This window comes from Sus scrofa, chromosome 2, assembly GCF_054392235.1.
Source record: "Sus scrofa isolate SSC_HxYL_T2T_F1_AM1 chromosome 2, Sscrofa_HxYL_maternal_Yorkshire_Landrace_v2.0, whole genome shotgun sequence".
Lineage (NCBI taxonomy): Eukaryota > Metazoa > Chordata > Mammalia > Artiodactyla > Suidae > Sus > Sus scrofa.
In genome coordinates this window covers 144,355,273-144,376,532 of record NC_139384.1, presented here as the reverse complement: position 1 = coordinate 144,376,532, position 21,260 = coordinate 144,355,273, and the positions used below count along the sequence as shown (strand labels likewise).

The following is a 21,260-nucleotide window of genomic DNA, read 5'->3' as shown; positions in this document are numbered from 1 at the left end:
AGGTTGCAGACGCGGCTCGGATCCCGCGTTGCTGTGGCTCTGGCATAGGCCAGCGGCTACAGCTCCGATTCGACCCCTAGCCTAGGAACCTCCATATGCCACGGAAGTGGCCCAAAAAAATAGCAAAAAGACAAAAAAAAAAAAAAACCCAATATATTTTAGTAAGTCAAGGATGTCATAATCTAAATGAGCTTATAGTTCATAGAGGGAAACAGTGTAAAATAGGAGGAACCAAGAATATAAGATAGATTTTGTTCCAAATCTATCAGAATTACAATAAGTATAAATTAACTACTCATTAAAAAGAAAATACCATCTTAAATTTTTTAAAACGAAATATGTGCCACTTCAGAAACAGCAGTGTTTTTGAGATTTGAGAAGGATTAAAAGTAGAAGAGGTGGAGTTTCTGTTGTGGCACAGTGGGTTAAGGATCCCAAGTGGTTGCAGCTGTAGCGTCGGTTGCATCTTCCGCACAGATTCCATCCATAGCCCAGGAACTTCATGTGTCGTGTGTGCAGCCATTAAAAAAAAAAAAAAAAAAAAAAAAGGCGGAACAAAATACGTTTTTTGAAATTCAGGAATATACTTTAACTTGTTAAAGAAGAATCACTATGAAAATGAGAAAACATTTTGAACCAAATGAAGATGACATGTCAAAACATGTGAAATTCAGCTTATGGCTTTTTTGCCGACAAATTTAAGACTTAATTTAAGGCCTTCGCGCGCCCAATCCTGCTTCCCAAAGAAGGAGAACCCGTGGGGAGTTCTCCTTAGACTAAAAGACTGGCACTCACCAAGTTAAATATTTACATCAGGAAATTAGGAGCAAACCATATTAACAGATATTTGAAGCCAGAAAATAAATGTAAGAATCAATGATTTTTACAAACTTGGGAAGAATCAACAAAGGCAAAAGGAACTTTGAGAAAAGAATGATAGAATTGACAAATGCCTGTCAAAGATAAGAACAAGAGAGATACAACCAATGTTAGGAGTGGGAAAGAATATTTATAGTATTAGGGGTCTAACCAAGTTTATTAAAATAATAAAAGAGAATATAAAAAATTTAAAGCCAGTAAGTTTGAAATTTGAGAGTCAAATTGAAATACACAGCTTACCAAAACTGGCATACATCCAAATAGAAAATTACATAATACAGTAACTGGACGGTGAACCTGTAATCACAAACCTTTCCATTCAGGAATTCAGACCCACATGGTTTTGATGGAGATTTTTTCCAAACATTTAAGGAAGAAGTAATACATAAAGTCTAACAGGAAACAGAAGATAGAATACTTTCCCTTAATGAGCCCAGTTTAATTTTTTTTTATTGAGATACAAGTGACATATAACATCATGTAAGAGCCCAGTTTAATTTTGATAGCAAAACCTGACAAAGATACTACACAAAAGCAATATTAATGGTCAGCTTTATTTAAATGAAAATAGATTTTTAAATCTTCAAATATTAGGGAATCAAATACCAGTGACATGTAAAGAGAATGCTAAAATATCATGACAAAGTTGAATTTATTTCCAGATTTGAAAATCAGTGATTCATTATATTAATATAATTAGGGGGAAAAGTCAGCTGATCATCTGAGTAACATCATAAACATTTAAATTGCTCAGCAAAAAAGGCTTAAGATGAATTTCACATGTTTTAATATGTTCCTTCAGAATTAACAAAAGAACCATTTGGTAATACTCAAAACCCATTCATGATTTTTAAAACTTTTAGCAAGCTAGGGAAAGTAGGAAATTTCCACACCTTTTTTAACAGTATCTTCACAGACCCTACAATAAACATGGAAAACCTACTGGCATTTGGGAGTATGTCAAGAAAGCTCACCAATTCCAAAACCACTGGCTGAAAAATCCTATGAAGTGCATTTAGGCAAGTGGAAAAAGATAGATTGGAAAAGGAAATATAAAAGTCATTCACAGGTGGTATGATGTGCATGTATAAAATACATGAATATGTACATGGGAACTTTAGAATTAATAAATCATTTCGGCAAGGTCACTTGATGCTTGTTAATATACTGAAATCAATTGTATTTATACTTATGAGCAACGCAGTATTAGAAGAATGGAATTTAATAAGCAAACCATTTATAAATGGCAAAAATATCTGTATACATCAGAATAAATGTAACAGAAGTTATAGGAGACTTCTACACAGAAGACCAGAAAAAAAAAATTTTACCTCTTCCATAGCTCTGACTTGAGAGAATATTTTAAAGATAGAAATTATCTCCAAATTGATGTAAAATTCAGTGCAATCGCCATAAAAATCCCAGCAGATTTTTTAATGGAAATCAAGAAATTGACCTTTGACAGAAATGTCATATGAGAAGAGTACATTTATAATAATTGCATAAAACATTTTAGCATAAACTTAAGGAATTTGCAAAGACATTGTTTTTAATTTTTATTTTTTTAATTGAAGTATAGTTGATTTACAGGGTCGTATTTCAGATGTATGGCACAGTGATTCAGTTTTATATGTGTGTGTATATATATGTACATACACATACTTTTTCAGATTCCTTTTTCTTACAGGTTATTAAAAATACTGAACATAGTTGCCTGTGCTATATAGTAGGTCCTTGTTACTTATCTATAGTAGTGTGTATATGTTAATTCCAACCTCCCCCACTTCCTATGTCTAGGAGACTGTTTCTGTTTTGTGTATAGATTTGTTTTTATTATATTAGATTCCACATGTAAGTGATAAAATGTAGTATTTGTCTTTCCCTGACTGACTTAATTCACTTAATATGCTGTGTAAATCTCACCTTGTTGCCGCACATGGCATTATTTGATTATGTTTTTATGGCTGAGTAATATTCAGTTATGTAAATATGCCATATCTTCTTTATCGGTTCATCCGTTGATAGACATTTAGGTTGCCTCCATGTCTTAGCTATTGTAAGTAGTGCTACAGTGAACATTGAGGTGCATGTATGTTTTTGAATTAGAGCTTTGTCTGGATATATACCCAGGAATGAGACTGCAATATCATATGGTACCTCTGTTTTCAGTTTTTTAAGGAACTTCCGCACTGTTTTCCACAGTGGCTTTATCCATTTACACTCCTACCAACAGTGTAGGAGGCTTCCATTTTCTCCATATCCTCTTCAACATTTATTAGTTGTAGACTTTTTGATGATGGCCATTTCTGACTGGTATGAAGTGATAGCTCATTGTAGTTTTGATTTGCATCTTTCTAATAATTAGTGATGTTGAGCATCTTTTCATGTGTTGGCTCTCTGTATGTTTTCTATCAAGAAATGTCTGTTAGGGCAAATACATTGTTTTTAAATACTCCCCCAAACAAAAAATTCAATTTGAACAGAAGATGAGATATTGTGTGCTCAAATAAGGAGTTATTATCATAAAGGTATTAATTTTCCTTAGGTTATTTTGTAAATTTAATGATGTCTCAATGAAAAATAATCATCAGAATGGTAGTTGTTATGTGGAACAATAAAAAAGTGGAGCTAGAAAAAAATCCTGAGAAAGATAAGCTTCTTAGTGGAGACATGTGAATTTTTAAAATACTTAAAATAATTCAAAAAGAAAAAAAATCTCTTTTAAAAAAGTGAAAAAATTTTTTTTCTTTTTAGGGCCATACCTAGACATATGGAAATTCCCAGGCTGTGGGGGTTCAATCAGAGCTACAGCTGCCATCCTATATTGGCCACATGTGTGACCTACACCACACCTTAGGTTAACTCCAGATCTTTAACAGCAGATCTTCTTCAGACCAGGGATCTAACCCGCATCCTCATGGATACTAGTCAGGTTTCAACCTGCTGAGGCACAGCGGGAGCTACAGATAAACTGGTCTGTCTACACTCCACCCCCCATTTTTGGCCATCCCGCAGCATATGGAGTTCCCAAGCCGGGGATCAGGCCCCAGCCACAGTCACGACCTAAGCCACAGCTGTGGCAACACCAGATCCTTAACCCGACTGTGCCAGACTCGAGATTGAACCTGTGTCCCATTGCACTTAAGATATTGCTGATCACTGTGAGCTATGGCTGGAACTCTAAACAAGTGAATTTAATATATATAAATTGTTTAATTCTACCAGTAAATTTCATTTTGTCTATGCATTTCTAATGGGATAGCTCTAAGGGTGGAAAGATTCAGTTTCCTTTTTAGTAGTAATGGCTGTGTGTGTGTGTATATATATTTCTTTTCTTTTCTTTTTTTTTTTTCCATTTGAGGGCCGAACCTGTGGCATATGGAAGTTCCCAGGCTAGGGGTTGAATGGGAGCTATAGGTGCCCAGCCTATGCCACAGCCACAGTAACACTGGATCCGAGCCATGTCTATGACTTACACTGTAGTTTGTGGCAACGCTGGATCCTTTAACCCATTGAGCGAGGCCTGGGAACGAACCCATATCCTCGTGGATACTAGTTGGCTTCGTTTCTGCTGAGCCACAACGGGAACTCCCAGTAATGGCAGTATTTTTAAAGTTTTATATATTTGTGTGAATATAGGTACATTATATATAATTACATATATGTAACATAATCATAATATATTCATAAATATATAAATTTTATATACATAAATCATTAGGAACAAAGATTATGTAGTACCTGGTTGGTGGTAATGACAATACTTTTTAAATTATTATGTATGTATAAGTAACATACATTTGTATAGATAACCTAAGTGAATATTACTAAGAAATTATTTGTTACTAAGATATAGTTAATTAATATTTAATTAACATTTATAATTAACATTTAATTAATATTTAATTAACATTTATAACTGTAACTCTAAAAGGAAAGAATTGGAAAGTTCCCGTGTGGGCAGCCGGTTAAGGATCTCTGGCATTGCCTCAGATGTGGCACAGGTTGCAACTGTGGCATGGGTTTGATCCCTGGCCAGAGAACTTCCAGAGGTTCTCCACAGGTGCGGGCCCCCCCCCCCCCAAAAAAAAAGAAGAAGGAAAAGTTTTACAAAATACAAGATAAGTAAAACTCCAGTCTCAAATTTAAATAGGAGATGTTAGCATTTATCATAAAAATATTTCCCAAGTTGCTTTACTTTGTTTTAAAAATGTGTTTCCTGGAGCTGTTCATTGTAAAAGCTTTTAAGTGGTGACAGTGAAGTAGTTTCAGCCGTTCCTAGTAGTTGTATGATCCCAGATTATGAGTAAATACTGTTTCCTAACTAAAAGGATATAAGCCTCCATTAAGTAATGGCTTACATCACATGTGCAGCAAGAAATGTATTAGAATGCATTTTTTTTGTGTGTCAGAAAGCAAAGAAATTTCAATAAAACTATTTGGACTCTATCTAAAGCTCATGACTTCTAAGGGTATATTGAGTATTACAAAATATTGCTAAAATTTTTTAATCAGGAAGGAATACTGAAATTGATCAGTGTTGGAGGTCCCATTGTGGTGCAGCAGGTTGAGAGTCTGACTAGGGTCCATGAAGATGCGGGTTCAATCCCTGGCCTTCCTCAGTGTTACTGAGCAAAGGAGCAAAGGATTCATCGTTGCCATGAGCTGCATTGTAGGTTACGTATGTGGCTTGGAGCTGGTGTTGCTGTGGTGTTGGCTGTCAGCTGTAGCTCTCATTCGACCCCTAGCCTGGAAGCTTCATCTGCCGCAGATGCGGCCCTCAAAAGGCAAAAAAAAGGATTTGATCACAATCTATTTTTCTGCGTTTGTTACAGTGATCTGTGCTTTTTTCTCCTTTGATCTCCTAATATGATTTGTATTAATATATTTTTATAATATTAATTACTGTTATATTCTCAGTCTGTTACTTTTTTTTCCCTGCATTCCTAGGCTTTGTGTATAGCATTCTTGTATTCATTATTTCTTAATTAGATGTTAGCCTCTAATTTAGTACTCTGTTGTCATCTTTTAATCCAGATTCTATGCTTAGTATTAGGAGGCTGTGGCTCCTTTTCTGCATTTGGTGTAAGATTTTTTTAACCAGAAAAACTTTTTTATTTTCATTCATTGTGATGGTGATAGGTTCAGATTTACTTTTACCACATTATGTGCTTTGTACATATTCTACTCTTTTTTCCCCCTCTTGTTACTTTTGTTCTGTGTATAATATAGTAAGTTCTTTTTTTCCACTCTGAACTCCCTCCCCCAATACTCAGTTAGATACTGTGTGTGTTCTGTTCCTTTCCTGCTAATTCCAGCTATATTTAATATGTCTGCTTAAAAATAACTGAAGTTAATAAGTAGCAAAGCTTATAAAAATTTAATGGTGGTGATTATATCCAAATGTAATTGCTTTTGTCCAGTTTTTTAGTTCTACTTACTTATTCCACAAATGTTGTCTTATTGTTTTATGCAGTCATTATATCCTTCGATTCAGCCATGTATCTATAGCATTTCTTTGCTTTTAATTCTTTCTTGTATTTGAGACCTTACTCAAGGGACCATTTGTGTTACATCTGAGGCAGAACCTTTAAAATTTTCTTTAGTAAAGGGCTTTTGTTGGTGAACATCTCAGCTGGGTTATTTTTTCTTTTTCTACCTGAAAATAATTTTATTTTCTATTATTCTTGAGGATTGTTTTGCTGTGAATACACTTTCAGTACAAAAAAAAAATTTCGGAGTTCCCGTCGTGGCGCAGTGGTTAACGAATCCAACTAGGAACCATGAGGTTGCGGGTTCGATCCCTGCCCTTGCTCAGTGGGTTAAGGATCCGGCGTTGCCGTGAGCTGTGGTGTAGGTCGCAGACGCAGCTTGGATCCCGCGTTGCTGTGGCTCTGGCGTAGGCTGTTGGCTACAGCTCCAATTGGACCCCTAGCCTGGGAATCTCCATATGCCACGGGAGCGGCCCAAGAAACAGCAAAAAGACAAAAAAATAAACAAATAAAATAAATAAATAAATAAATAATAAAAGCAAAAAAAAATTTCTCACCGGTCAGTAAATTCTGTTTTCTGGTATCCATTGTTTTTTGAGAATTCAGTTAATTTAATTCCCCTTCCCTTATAGCTAATCTACGTTTTTCTCCTGGCTGCATTGAAAGTTTTCCATGTATCATTCATGTGTGGATTTGCAGTTGTATTGTAGTTTTTAATTATCCTACTTTGGATTTTGGGGCTCTTTGGGCTTTTTTTTTTCTTTTTTTGGTAGAAAATCTCAGTCATTTTCTCTTTGGACATTGTCTTCATTCCTCTGTTATCATCTTCTTGAACTTTGTTCAGATATATGTTAAATATTTTCAACTTGCTGTTCGTATTTAAGATTTCTTTATTATTTTTCATCTCATCCTGACTTTGTACTGTATGCTATGTTATTTTTTGGCTCTGTCTTTCCAATTTGCTAATTCACTTTTTAGTTACATCTTAATATACTGTTCAGTTCTTACATTTTTCTTGTTTCTCCCTATCTCTCCTCCCCACTCCTCTGTCTTTTCCTGTATCCTCCTTCCCTCCCTGTCTTGCCCCTCTTATCCCTCTTACTCTGGGTACTTTCTGTTGACCTGTGTTTTAAGTTTAGTTGCATCAGGTCTCCTGATGAACTTATCAAACCATTCTTCATCATTAGTACCGTGATTTTTGTTTCTGACATTTTACTCTAATATTTATGTCTACTGAAACTCTACATCTGTCTATTCATATAGTCTACCTCTTTTGCTGAACCTTTACCATATTAATTATAGTTATTTTTGTGTTTCCTGTCTAATATTTCTACCATCTGTGTTATTTCCTAATTTTCAGAGGTTGCCGTATTGATTGCTTTGTGTCTTGGCAGTGGATTGGATTTTTTTAAAACCCTTTTTATTTTTTTATTTTATTTTTTTTGTCTTTTTGCTATTTCTTGGGCCACGCCAGCGGCATATGGAGGTTCCCAGGCTAGGGGTCCAATTGGAGCTGTAGCCATCGACCTACACCAGAGCCACAGCAACTCGGGATCCGAGCCGCGTCTGCAACCTATACCACAGCTCACAGCAACGCCGGATCGTTAACCCACTGAGCAAGGGCAGGGACCGAACCCACAACCTCATGGTTCCTAGTCGGATTTGTTAACCATTGCGCCACGACAGGAACTCCCCCTTTTTATTTTTATGTAAGTAATTATTTGTATTTATTACTAGGTGTTGGGTAGGGCAGTAAAGACAGAGCGTAGATTGTATTTAGGCCTGGAGATAACACACCTGCTGGAGTTGAGCTGGGTTTGGATTTTTTGTTTTTACGGTTACCTTCCGTGTGCCACTGTTTCAAATTCTTGTAGTGTTACTTTGTGCTTAGGGGTGGAAGTGGGCTTTTTGGAAGATTTTTATATTTCTGTTTTTATTTTTTTGCTTTTTTTAGGGTCACACCTGCAGCATATGGAAGTTCCCAGGCTAGGGTCAAATCACAGCTGCACCTGCCAGCCTACGCCACAGCCACAGCAACATGGGATCCAAGCTCTGTCTGCGACCTGCTCCACAGCTCATGCAACGCCGGATCCTTAACCCACTAAGCAAAGCCAAGCATTGAACCCACATCCTTATGGATGCTAGTCAGATTCTTAACCTGCTGAGCCCCAGTGGGAACTCCTGGAAGATTTTTCTAAGTGTTCCTATTCCACTCTTAGTTTTAGGCCTCCTTTGTGCTCTTGTGTTTCAGATATGGTGTATCTCCATGTTCTTATCCCTCTTACAAATGTAGAGGGTGTTTCTTGTCACTCTCTGCTAGCCTTGCAGTGGGCAGGGAGAGCACTTTGGGAGGATATTGTTTTTGTCCTGGCCATTCCTTACTTATTTGGTTGCTCCATGTAATCTCTGGCTCATTTTCTGCAAGTTTCTTTTGGTTTAATTTTTTTATTACAGCATTTTACTTTCTGATACTTCCAGTATATTGGTATATTTGCAAGTGTGATTCTGCTACCTTTTTCTAGCCATTATTGCTCATTATGTCTTATTTGCCCTCGTGATTGGGTTTTGTGTTAGTTGGGGGTTTGGGGTTTGGAATTTTTTTTTCTTGTGCATGAGTTCATATGTCTTGAACTCTAGGTGTGGGAATTACTTGAGGTTTGGGTTAAAGTTGCATTCTTGCAAAGAGGTTTTAGATTTGCTTTTGCTAGTTGCATGTCTTACTGGTTTTAGTCCTGAAATCTTTAAGTTTACTTATGCATTTAAGATATTATGAGTTTAAACTACAGACCTGCATGGAGGATGGCTTTTATTTTGAATACCCCCCACTCCTACCCCCAGAAGTCCTTCTCTCAGTTCTCGCTCTCCTTTCTCCATTATGTGCTTAGACCTCGCAGTGAGGGCCTAGCTCTTTGGGATGAGTACGTGTCCTATGGCTTTTCAATCTTAAGTGGCTTCTCTATTTTATTTGTTATCTCTCATTCCCTACAGCCATCAGAGTGGAAGTTGAGAAATGATCTGATAGATTAGGGACTTTGTTGCTATACTACTTCCTGGTATTCTTGTTTTCACTTCATTCTTTGCTTTTGGATTCCTTACTTTTGTGCCACTTCAATGTGTGTTTACAAGGTTTCTTTCTTTTTTAAAGCCCACATTTCAGTTGTATTCAAAGGGAGCTTTAAGGGCACTTAATCCTTTATCTGTTGTTTGACTTCTATTTTCATTTGGTATTTTTTCCCCAAGTTTTTGAGGCTTGGAAACTCCTTTTATAAATCTCATTTAGGAGTTCCCATCATGACTGAGCTGTTAGTGAACCTGACTAGCGTCCATGAGGACGTGGGTTCGATCCCTAGCTTCGCTCAGTGGGTTAGGAATCCGGCGTTGCCTTGAGCAGTGGTGTAGCTCGCAGGTGCAGCTTGGATCGAACGTTGCTGTGGCTGTGGCGTAGGCCAGCAGCTACAGCTCCAATTGGATCCCTGGCCTGGGAACCTCCGTATGTCATGGGTGTGACCCTAAAAAGACAAAAAGACCAAAATAAATAAATAAATAAATAAATAAATCTCATTAACTACGATTTCTACCTTGTAAATCCTTTATTGTTTAAATTTCTGCTTTTGCTCAATAAGTGGTAGATAGTAAAATATCTAAGAATTATGATATGGGAATTTTACCTAAAGTAGATAATCTGGTTCATCCTATTGGATAGGAGAGTATGAAGGAGATGAACTTTTTAGTCACACTTGGGTTTTAAATCACAGCTCACTCACTTGTGTGAAATACTACGTTTTGTGAGACTTGTACCAACCAGTAATATAGAAAGAGTAGCTTTGTAGTGAGCTTTAAAGGACATAACTTACAGTTTCTGGTACATGGCCTAGTATAGTGATTTCATAAATAAGATGATTCTCCCATCATTTTTTAGACAAGGAAATTGAATCCCAAGGAAGTGATGTGTATTTTTCTACCTACACAAAATTCTGTTGTTATTGAGCTGGAAATCAAGCCCCTGTCTCTTCTGGATTTTAGCATTTAGAATTATAATATTCAGTAACTTCCTCTGCCTGCCTTTGTGTATCTTGAGTTCCTTATGTGTATTGCCAAGGGCTTAACATATTTAGGGTGAAAGAAAGAATTTAATGTAATGCCCATTTTGGCAAACTTTTTGAATATGTGAACAACAATGAATATAAATGCAATGCTGTTACTGTACTAAGGAACTTGTAGTGAGGTAGACTTATCTAATGATTATGGCCAGTATGTTTAGTACTATAGAAGGAGTAGCACCTTCCTGGGATAGAGGTGGGCTTGTTTGAACTGGGTCACAGGATAGCAAAGGAGGAGTGAGCTTTTAGGCACAAGTAACACAGGTGTATGCAAAGGCCTGAAGGCAATCCTATTTATGAGATAAGTCTAGGTTGTGTTCACATAGTAAGCCAGTCACAAGGAATGTCTCTTTCAGTTATTGAAGAGATGGCAATTGATATATGTCTTAAATGATTTGTAGTGTTTCAGCATGTGAAGATAGAATGGATAGGATAACAAATTGAGGAAATAAGTAGTCACTTAGCTGAATCTAAGTTATTTATGTGTAAGGACCCAGGTCATGCTGTCTTGGCTGCTACATTTAATTTCTCACACCTCAAACAGGACAGTTGAGACAGCAACTGTGAGAAATTATCAGAAAGTTTTTGCATATCTCATCAGAGCTTTTATATGATAGAGTTTTCTGTGGGGAGGAGACTAAGCGAGCAGTTTTTCCAGGCTTCTATGTATAAGCTAAAGTGATAAATATTTTGAGGCTTGGAACATGTGTGGCTTTGGATATCAAATGTAATAGTTTAGTATTTATTTGGTAACCATTGGTGTGTCCATAGTAGCATTTTGAACAGGAGACTTGACATAATGATGATTTATCTAGGTGATTTATCTGACTGTGCAGGATGGAATTGTAGAGGGACATGCCTGAAGCAGCAAGTTCAGGACTGAAGTAATTAAGACTTGAATAAGGAATGATGGGCATGGAAAGGAAAGAAAGGGCATTGTGAGAGGGATTTCTAAAAAATGATTAAAGATAAGATTTGGAAGACAAGCCATGGGAGTTGGAAATACTGAAGTTTCATGCCTGGATGACTAGGAATTTTTTTTTAATATTAGCAAGGAACATGTCATTAACAGGAGAAGTAGTTGTGGAGGAAAAGCTGAAATTATTATTGTTATTTTATTGGATGTGAAATTAATTATAAAGTGTACTTTAGAACATGTCAGTGTTCCTTCATAAAAGTAATTTTTAAAAATTTATTGTCTAATCTGTAATTAGATAGGCAAGGTAGGCTTTTTTTCTTAGTTTTATTGAGATAATTTACATGCAACACTGTATAAATTTAAGGCATAATGATTTGACTGAACTATATCATGAAGTGATTAATCACAGTAGGTTTAGTGAATATCCATATCTCATATAAATATAAAATTAAAGAAAAGAAAAAATTTTCTTAAATAATATGCAGCAGTGTTATATCATGCCGACATAATGTTCCTAGCACTCATCTATCTAAAAACTGCAAGTTTGTACCTTAGGACTGCCTTCATTTAATTCCCACTCCTCCCAACTCCTGCCTTTGGGAACCACAAATCTAATCTCTTTTTTCTATGAGTTTGTTTTTGAAATATAATTGACCTACAATGCTATGTTAATTCCTCTTACCCAAAATACTGATTCGGTATATCTATACATTTCAAAATGATCACCACAATAAGTCTAGTTACCATCTGTCACCTTGCAGAGAGACTGCATAGTTATTGACTATATGCCCCACACTGTACATTTCATATCCATGACTCATTTATTTCGCAGGTGGAAATTTGTACGTTTTAATCTCCCTCACCTATTTCTTTACTCCCTCTCCCCCATCCCCTGGCAGAGTAGTTGTATATCAATAAAGTATCACTGTTGTGAGACTGGGAAGTCACTTAAATAACTGATTACAAGGCTGCTGTGTAAACTAAATAAACATATATACATTTTAAGCCTTATAAATGTTAATTTTCCCTTCTTAGAAGATGCCAGCCTTATTTATTCTTGGCCATTTTCACACATTAAGATGGACAGCAAAGAATAATGCATAAAGCATTTTTGTTTCACTTTTGAGCAGCTCAACTGAAATCATAACCTTGATTGTTTTCTAAATAAAATATGTGCTTAATTAGGCAGTTTGTAGTTAGACTAACTCCGAAGTTGTAATTATTGAGTGTGTAGGTGTAGTTAACAGCCTTCATTTCTTGTAAGTGACTTTACTTAGAGGGTATATGTTTATGTGAGCAAGAGAGACTATTTCCTGGAAGGAAACTGTGGTCTCCAGATCTTTATAATAATATCACCTTTAATCTTTTTGAAGTCATGAGCATTGTCCCATACAGACTGTTTTCTTGAGGCAGGTTTTTGCAAGAAGTAAATGAAGCCTCCTTATGAGCCTGTTAAGACTCCATAGACTATCAGTAGTATGGAAAAATTGGATGTTTAATCAGGAATATGAACATGTGTTTCAGGTAGAGAATTCCAAGGATAATGAAGATCGCATTCTACAAAGGGAAATTCCTGCCAGACAGTCTCGACGAAGGTTTCGGAAAATTAATTATAAAGGAGAACGCCAGACTATTACTGATGATGTGGACATTAACAGCTATCTTTCTGTGAGTATATTTAGGAACATTTCATGGATCTTCCTTAATGCGCATTTACAGTGTGTTTAATGTACGTATATTTCTGGTAATATCAACACAGGGCTCTACACATCAAAGTTCGGGGCACGTAAAAATGTCTTACAATTTTTTTTTTTAAGTGCTTCTGCTGTATTGATTTGGGTTACCAGTGGGGGGTCTCTCTTTTTTTTTTATTTAAATGATATAAAAGGGTTTTTCTTAAAGTATCTTTTTAGGCATACTTCTGGATTTTCTTGCCTGTTTGTTATCTGACTGGTATACAGATTAGAGTCCTGAGAACTCAGGAAATAAGACTCACTTGGAGCTTTGTTGTTGTTGTTATACAGTAAGGAATACAAAAGAAATAAAAATATGTCAGTTCTTTTCTTGAGGTGTGAGACAGTTATACTTAGTATGTGCTAGTGCAGAAATATACGTAGGTGTTAAAGGTATGTATTCAGATGCAAATACTGAAAAAAGAAGCAGCAGATAAATAATACCAAAGGAAATGTAAGCTTTTTCTTCAGAAGTCTTAAATTTTATGATGGTGGAAGCTGCTTTTTAGATTGAAATGTAGTTGAATCAAGAAGTACAGATAGTCTAAGAAAGAATAAATTCATGTATATATTATAAGTTTTCAAAGGAGTCATGATTCCCCAAAGTACAAAAACAGTCTAAAGATTGATGGCAGCAAAATTCACAAAGTATGTTTAGTTCTTTTGGTTGTCAGAAAGACAAATTCATTCATTTCATGTTAGGAATAAGGATTATCTAGGGAATTGTTTGTTATTGGAGTAAGTGTTAAATTTAAGTAGCTCTAAGAATTTAGTCACCTTTACCTAAGTTCATTGATCAAGCACATTGCATTTCTGACAACAAACATAAACATTTGAAATAGCCTTCAAATTTTTTAATGTGTTCATTTCCTGTTCTTATTATTTAATAATTTCTTGGTTTCTTTAGAAAAATTTCTAAGAAGTAGAATTGCTTAATTAAATTATCTTTATTTGTATTGTTTGGTTCTCCTTGTTAGGAGGTAGAATGCATAGTTTGTATGTTTTGATTGTTGCTTATTCTTTTTTTTTTTTTTATATATAATTTTTTTTATTTTCCCACTGTACAGCAAGGGGGTCAGGTTATCCTTACAGATAGTTGCTTATTCTAATCTCAGTTATGGTGTATTCTTTTCCCAAATCTTTTTACAGTCATATAAACTCTTAAGTAGATTCTCATATTTTCTCTTGGTAGCTGTGGCTTGTGGCCATGAGTCATTTACCTTTTAGCCCTCATGTGTGCTAAGAGTTGTCCTTTTCAGGATATGCTGGTTTACTGACTGCACCAGAAAACAATAGTCACACTGCTTGGAATTCTATCCATTCAATGAGTCGAAATGGGATATTTTCACATGTAAAGGCTTGTTTAGTTTTAGGTGGTTATCTTACTAGGTACTGTCAGGGATTGGGTAGTTCATCGGAGAGGGAGGATTATGTTGGTTCACCTTGAGTAAAACATTTATTAGCCATGATTCTACATTAGAAAATGATAATTTGGTCATGTTACCTGCATGTGCTATTTTTTAAATAAGATTTTTTGTTTTTCCTAAAAGGGACATAGTTCAGACAACTTAGAAAATGCAGCATTAATAGGTTTTAGTTACCTTTTAAATGAAACAAATATATCTGGCCAAATTCCTACATATTGATAGTTGATCTTATTAAGGTTGCTATGTAGCAAAAAATCTTTTATTTTTTATACTGTGTTGGTTTCAGGTGCACAACAAAGTGATTCAGTTATTCTTTTTCAAATTATATTCCATTATAGGTTATTACAAGATACTGACTATAATTCCCTGTACTATACAGTAAATCCTTGTTACTTATCTATTTTAGATATAATAAGTTTATCTGTTACTCATAATTTGTCCCTCCCCCTGCCCCTTTGGTAAACTTAAGTGTGTTTTCTATGCCTATGAGTCTTTGTGTTTTACGTATAGATTTCATTTGCTTTATTTTTAGATTCCACATCTAAGTGATACATATTTTTCTTTTTCTATCTGACTAAATAAATTCACTTAGTATAGTGTTCTGTAGGTCCACCCATGTTGCTGAAAACGGCAATATTTCATTCCTTTTTATGGCTGAGTTATACTCCATTGTGTGTGTGTGTTGTGTATACATACCACATTTTTTAAACAAATTTTATTGGGGTATAGGTGACTTAGAATGTTAGATTCAGGTGTACAACAGAGTGAATCAGCCATACTTATATATAGATATCCATTCTTTTTCAGATTCTTTCCCCATAAAGGCTATCACAGAGCCTTAAATACATATCTCTAAGCTATGTAGTAAATTCTTATTACCAGTCAGTTTTGTATATAGTAGTGTGTATATGTCAATCCCAACCCAACCTCCCAATCCATCCCTCCCTCACACATTTCCCCTGTGGTAACTATAAGTTGAGTCTGTTTGTGTTTGTGAATAAGTTTTTTTTTTTTTTCCCCTTTTTTTATGGCTACATATGGAAGTTCCTGGGCTAGGGGTCCCAAATTGGAGATGGAGCTGCAGGCCTCCATAGCAACTTGCGGCAACACTGGATCCTTAACCCACTGAGCAAAGCCAGGGATCAAACCTGCATTCTCATGTACACTATGTCAGTTTCTTAACCTGCTCAGCCATAACAGCTCTGTGAATAATTTTTTTTGTATAATTTTGATTAGATTCCACATATTAGTGATACATGATATTCATCTTTCTCTGTCTTACTTCACTTAGTATGATAATCACTAGGCTGATTATTGCTGCAAATGCCATTATTTCACTCATTTTTATGGCTGGGTAATATTCCGTTGCATATATGTACTGTACCTTCTTTGTCCAGTTCTCTGTTGATGAACATTTAGGTTGGTTCCATGTCTTGGGTATTGTAAATAATAGAGCAGTGAACATTGGGGTGCATGTATCGTTTTGAATTCTGGTTTTCCCTGGGTATATGTTCAGGAGTGGAATTGCTAGATCATATGGTATTTCTATATTTAGGTTTTTAAGGAATCTTCACACTGCAGTCCACAGTGATTACTACATTTCCACCAGCAGTGAGGGAGATTTCCTTTTCCTCCATATCCTCTCCAGCATTTGTTTATTTATTTATTTTTGTTTTTTAGGGCTGCACCCACAACATAGGGAGATTCCCAGACTAGGGGTCGAATTGAAGGTGCAGCTGCTGGCCTACACCACAGCCACAGCAATGCAGGATCTGAGACATGTCTGCAATCTGTACCACAGCTCACAGTAACGCTGGATCCTTAATCAACTGAGCGAGGCCAGGGATCGAACCCACATCCTCATGGATCCTGGTTGGGTTCATTAACCACTGAACCACTAAGGGACCTCCTCAACAGCATTTACTGTTTATAGACTTTTTGGTGATGGCTGTTCTGACTGGTGTGAGGTGATACATCGTTGTAGTTTGGATTTGCATTTCTCTAATAATTAGTGATGTTAAGCATCCTTTCATGTGTTTTATGGCTATCTGTGAGGGTTTGGAGAAATATCTCTTTAGATCTTCTGAACATTTTTTGATTGGGTTATTTTTTTGTGTAAAGCTGTATGAGATATCTGTGTATTTTTGGAAATTAATCCCTTATTGGTCAATGCGTTTGCAGAGATTTTCTCCCACCTTGTTGTCTTTTCATTTTGTTAATGGTTTCCTTTGCTGTGCAAATGCTTTTAAGTTTAATTAGGTTCCATTTGTTTATTTTTGTTATCATTTTCATTGCTCTGGGAGGTGGATCCAGAAAGGTACTGCTGCAATTTGTGTCAAAGACTGTTTCTGCCTATGTTTTACTCTAAGAATTTTATAGTATCTGACCTTACATTTAGGTTTTTAATCCACTTTGAATTTCTTTGTGCATGGTGTAAGAGAATGTTCTAATTTCATTCTTTTTCTTTCTTTTTTTTTTTTTTTTTTTTGTCTTTGTTTCTTAGGGCCGCACCCATGGCATATGGAAGTTCCCAGGCTAGGGGTTGAATTAGAGCTGTAGCTGCTGGCCTACACCACAGCCACAAAAACACCAGACTGAGCCACGTTTGCAACCTGCATCACAGCTCACAGCAATGCCGGATCCTTAACCCACTGAGTGAGGCCAGGGATTGAACCTGAGTCCTAATGGATGCTAGTCATATTCATTTTGTTTCCACTGAACCATGGTAGGAACTCCCTAATTTCATTCTTTTACGCATAGCTGGGCCGTTTTCTCAGCAACACTTATTGAAGAGGCTCTCTCTTCTCCATGTATATTCTTGCCTTCTTTCATGTATATTAATTGACCATAGGTGCATGGGTTTATTTCTGGGCTTTCTATCCTGTTCTGTTGATCTATATTTCTTTTTTTGTGCCAGTAACATATTGTTTTGATGAGTGCACCTTTGTAGTAAAATCTGAAGTCAGGGAGCCAAATTCCTCCAGCCGCCTTTTTTTTTTCCTCAAGATGCTTTGGCTATTCAGGGTCTTTTGGGTTTTCTTACAGATTTTAAAATTCTTTGCTTCAGTTCTGTGAAAAATACTACTTTTTGTTTGATTGGCATTGCATTGAATCTGTAGATTGCCTTGGGTAGTATAGTCATTTTGACAGTATTGATTCTTCCAATCCAAGAACATGGCATCTCTGTTGTGTCATCTTCAATTTCCTTCATCAACGTTTTCTACTTTTCAGAGTTCAGGTCTTTTGCCTCTTTTTGTAGGTTTATTCCTAGGTTATTCTCTTTGATGTGATATAATTGGGATTGTTTCCTTAATTTCTCTTTCTGATTTTTCATTGTTAGTATATAGGAATGCAAGAGATTTCTGTGTATTAATTTTGTATCCTGCAACTTTACCAAATTCATTGGTTAGGTCTAGTAGTTTTCTGGTACTATCTTTAGGATTTTCTTTGTATAGTATCATGTCATCTGCAGTCAGTGACGGTTTTTAATCTGGATTTCTTTTTATTTCTTTTTCTTTGATTGCTCTGATTGGCTGGGACTTCCAAAACTATGTTGAATAAAAGTGTTGAAGTGGACATCCTTGTCTTGTTCCTGATCTCAGTGGAAATGCTTTCCACTTTTCACCATTGAGAATGTTAGCTCTGGGTTTGTCATATATAGTCTTATGTTGAGATAGTTTCCCTCTGTACCCACTTTCTGTGGAGTTTTTATCAGAAATGGGTGTTAAATTTTGTCAAAAGCTTTTTCTGCATCTACTGAGATGATCAAATGGTTTTTATTCTTCAGTTTGTTAATGTGGTGTTATCACATTGTTGGTTTTATATATATTGAGGAATCTTTGTATCCCTGGGATAAATCCCACTTACCCATGATGTATGATCTTTTTAATGTATTGTTGGATTTGGTTTGCTAGTATTTTGTTGAGAATTTTTGCATCTATGTTCATCAGTGATATTGGCTTGTAATTTTCTTTTTTTCTTTTTTTTTTTTTTTTGTGGTGTCCTTGGTTTTGGTATCAGGGTGATGGTGGCCTCATAGAATGAACTTGAGACTGTTCCTTCCTCTGCATTTTTTTGGAAGAGTTTCGAAAGAATGGGTGTTAACTCTTTTCTGAAGTTTTGATAGAATTCACACTTAATTCCATACGGTCCTGGACTTTGATTTTTTTTTTTTTGGAAAGTTTTTATTATTTATTTATTTATTTTTTGCCTTTTTGCCATTTCTTGGGCTGCTCCCGCGGCATATCAGCATATGGAGGTTCCCAGGCTAGGGGTCTAATTGGAGCTGTAGCTGCCAGCCTACGCCAGAGCCAGAGCAACCCAGGATCCGAGTCGCATCTGCGACCTACACCACAGCTCACGGCAACGCTGGATCATTAACCCACTGAGCAAGGCCAGGGACTGAACCCGCAACCTCATGGTTCCTAGTTGGATTCGTTAACCGCTGTGCCGCGACGGGAACTCCTTGAAAGTTTTTAAATCACAGTTTCAAAGCTCGTGATTTGTCTACTCATATTTTCTATTTCTTCCTTGTTTGGGCTTGGAAGGTTGTAACTCTTGAGAATTTGTGTGTTTCTTCTAGGTTGTCCATTTTAATGACATTTAGTTGCTTATAGTACTCTCTTAAGATCCATGGTATTTCTGTGTTGTCAGTTGTAATTTCTCCTTTTTCATTTCTAATTTTAATGATTTGAGTCCTCTACTTCTTTTCTTGATGGATCTAGCTTAGGGTTTGTCAATTTTGTTTATCTTCTCAAAGAACCAGCTTTTAGTTCCATTAGTCTTTTGTCTTGTATTCTTCATCTCTATCTTATTTATTTCTACTCTGATCTTTATGGTTTCTTTCCTTCTACTAACTTTAGGTTTTGTTTGTTGTTCTTTTTCTAGTTGCTTACATACCGCATGTTATGCCATTTGTTTATGGGCCCAGGGGTTGTTTCTGTGTCTGGGCTATTGTAAATAGTGCTGCTTTGAACATTAGGGTGCATGTATCTTTTCAAGTTAGAGTTTTTGTCTTTTCTAGATCTATGCACAGAAGTGGGATTGCTGGATCATATATGGTCATTATATTTTTAGTTTTTTATCGAACCTCCATACCATTCTCCATAGTGGCTGTATCAGTTTATATTACCACTAACAGCATATGGGGTTCCCTTTTCTTTATACCCTCTCTGGCATTTATTATTTGTATACTTTTTGATAGTAGCCATTCTGACTGGTGTGAGGTGCTATGCCATTGTGGTTTTGATTTGAATTTCTCTAATAATTGGTATGTATAAGCATCTTTTCATGTGCCCCTTGACCATCTGTATCTCCTTTTTGGAGAAATGTCTGTTTACGTCTTTTGCCCATTTTTTGATTGGATTTTTTGTTTCCTTTTTGTTTTTAATAATTGAGTTGTATGAGTTGTTTCTGTATATTTGAAATTAACCCCGTGGCAGTCACAACTGTCTTTTTGTTTTGTTGATTGCTTCCTTTTGTTATGCAAAAGCTTTTAAGTTTGATTAGGATCTATTTGTGTTTTTTTGCTTTTATTTTTTTTTGCCTAGGGAGAGCTAACAGAATATTGCTGTGATTATGTTAGAGAATGTTCGGCCTGTGTTCTCGTCCAGAAGTTTTATGGTATGTTTAATCAGGTCTTTAATATATTTTGAGTTCATTTTTATGTATGATGTGAGGGAGTGTTCTAATTTAACTTATTTTCTAGCACTACTTGTAAAGGAGACTGTCTTTTCTCCTTTGTATATTCTTGCCTCCTTTTTCATAGATTAATTGACTATAGGTGCATGGGTTAATTTTGGGGTTCTCAATTCTGTTAATTCGTCTATATATCTGTTTTTATGCCAGTACCATGCTGTTTTGATTACTACAGCTTTGTAATATAGCCTGAAGTCTGGAAAGGTTACACCTCTAGCTTTGTTCTTTTTCCTCAGGATTGCTTTGACATTCTGGATCATTTGTGGTTCCACATAAATTTTAAGTTTATTTGGTCTAGTTTTGTGAAATATGTCTTAGGTGTTTTGATAGGGATTGCATTAAATCTGTGAATTGCTTTGGGCAATATGACCGTTTTAACAGTGTTCGTTATTCCCATCCAGTAGCATTGAATATCTTTCCATTTCTTTGTATCATCTTCAGTTTCCTTTATTAGTGTTTTATAGTTTTCAGTGTATAGGTCATTTACCTCCTTGGTTAAGTTTATTTCTAGATACTTCATATTTTTTGATGCAATCTTTTTTTTTTTTTTTGGACTGTGCAAGTTCCCAGGGTAAGGATTGAACCTGAGCCACAGCAGCAACCCGAGCCACTGCAGTAATGCTGGTTCTTTAATCTGCTGCACCACAGGAAAACTCCTGACACAATTTTAAACAGAACTTTTACTTACTTTTTCTTTCTGATATTTTATTATTAGTGTAAAGAAATACAACATTTTTCTGGATATTAATCTTCTTGTATCCTGCTACCTTACTGAATTCATTTAATTCTTTTAGTTTGTATGGAGCTTTTAGGTTTCTTAAGGAAAAAAAAAAAAAAAAAAAAGGAGTTCCCGTTGTGGCGCAGCGGTTAACGAATCCAACTAAGAACCATGAAGTTGCGGGTTCAGTCCCTGGCCTTGCTCAGTGAGTTAACGATCCGGCATTGCCGTGAGCTGTGGTGTAGGTTGCAGACGCGGCTCGGATCTCGCGTTGCTGTGGCTCTGGCGTAGGCCG

General features: G+C 36.0%; 1 protein-coding gene across 18 annotated transcripts in view; it reads left to right on the top strand.

The window, feature by feature from the left end:
* Nucleotides 1-21,260, top strand: part of RAPGEF6 (Rap guanine nucleotide exchange factor 6) — a 244,827-nt gene that overhangs the window by 93,047 nt on the left and 130,520 nt on the right. For all 18 annotated transcript variants that reach the window (XR_014838754.1, XR_014838756.1, XR_014838755.1 and 15 more), the window contains one exon: nt 12,915-13,058. Coding sequence is in view for 14 of the 18 variants with exons in the window: in XM_085014495.1 (XP_084870621.1) it covers nt 12,915-13,058 (144 nt within the window). In the remaining 4 variants the exon portion in view is untranslated. The remainder of the gene's footprint in view (nt 1-12,914; nt 13,059-21,260) is intronic.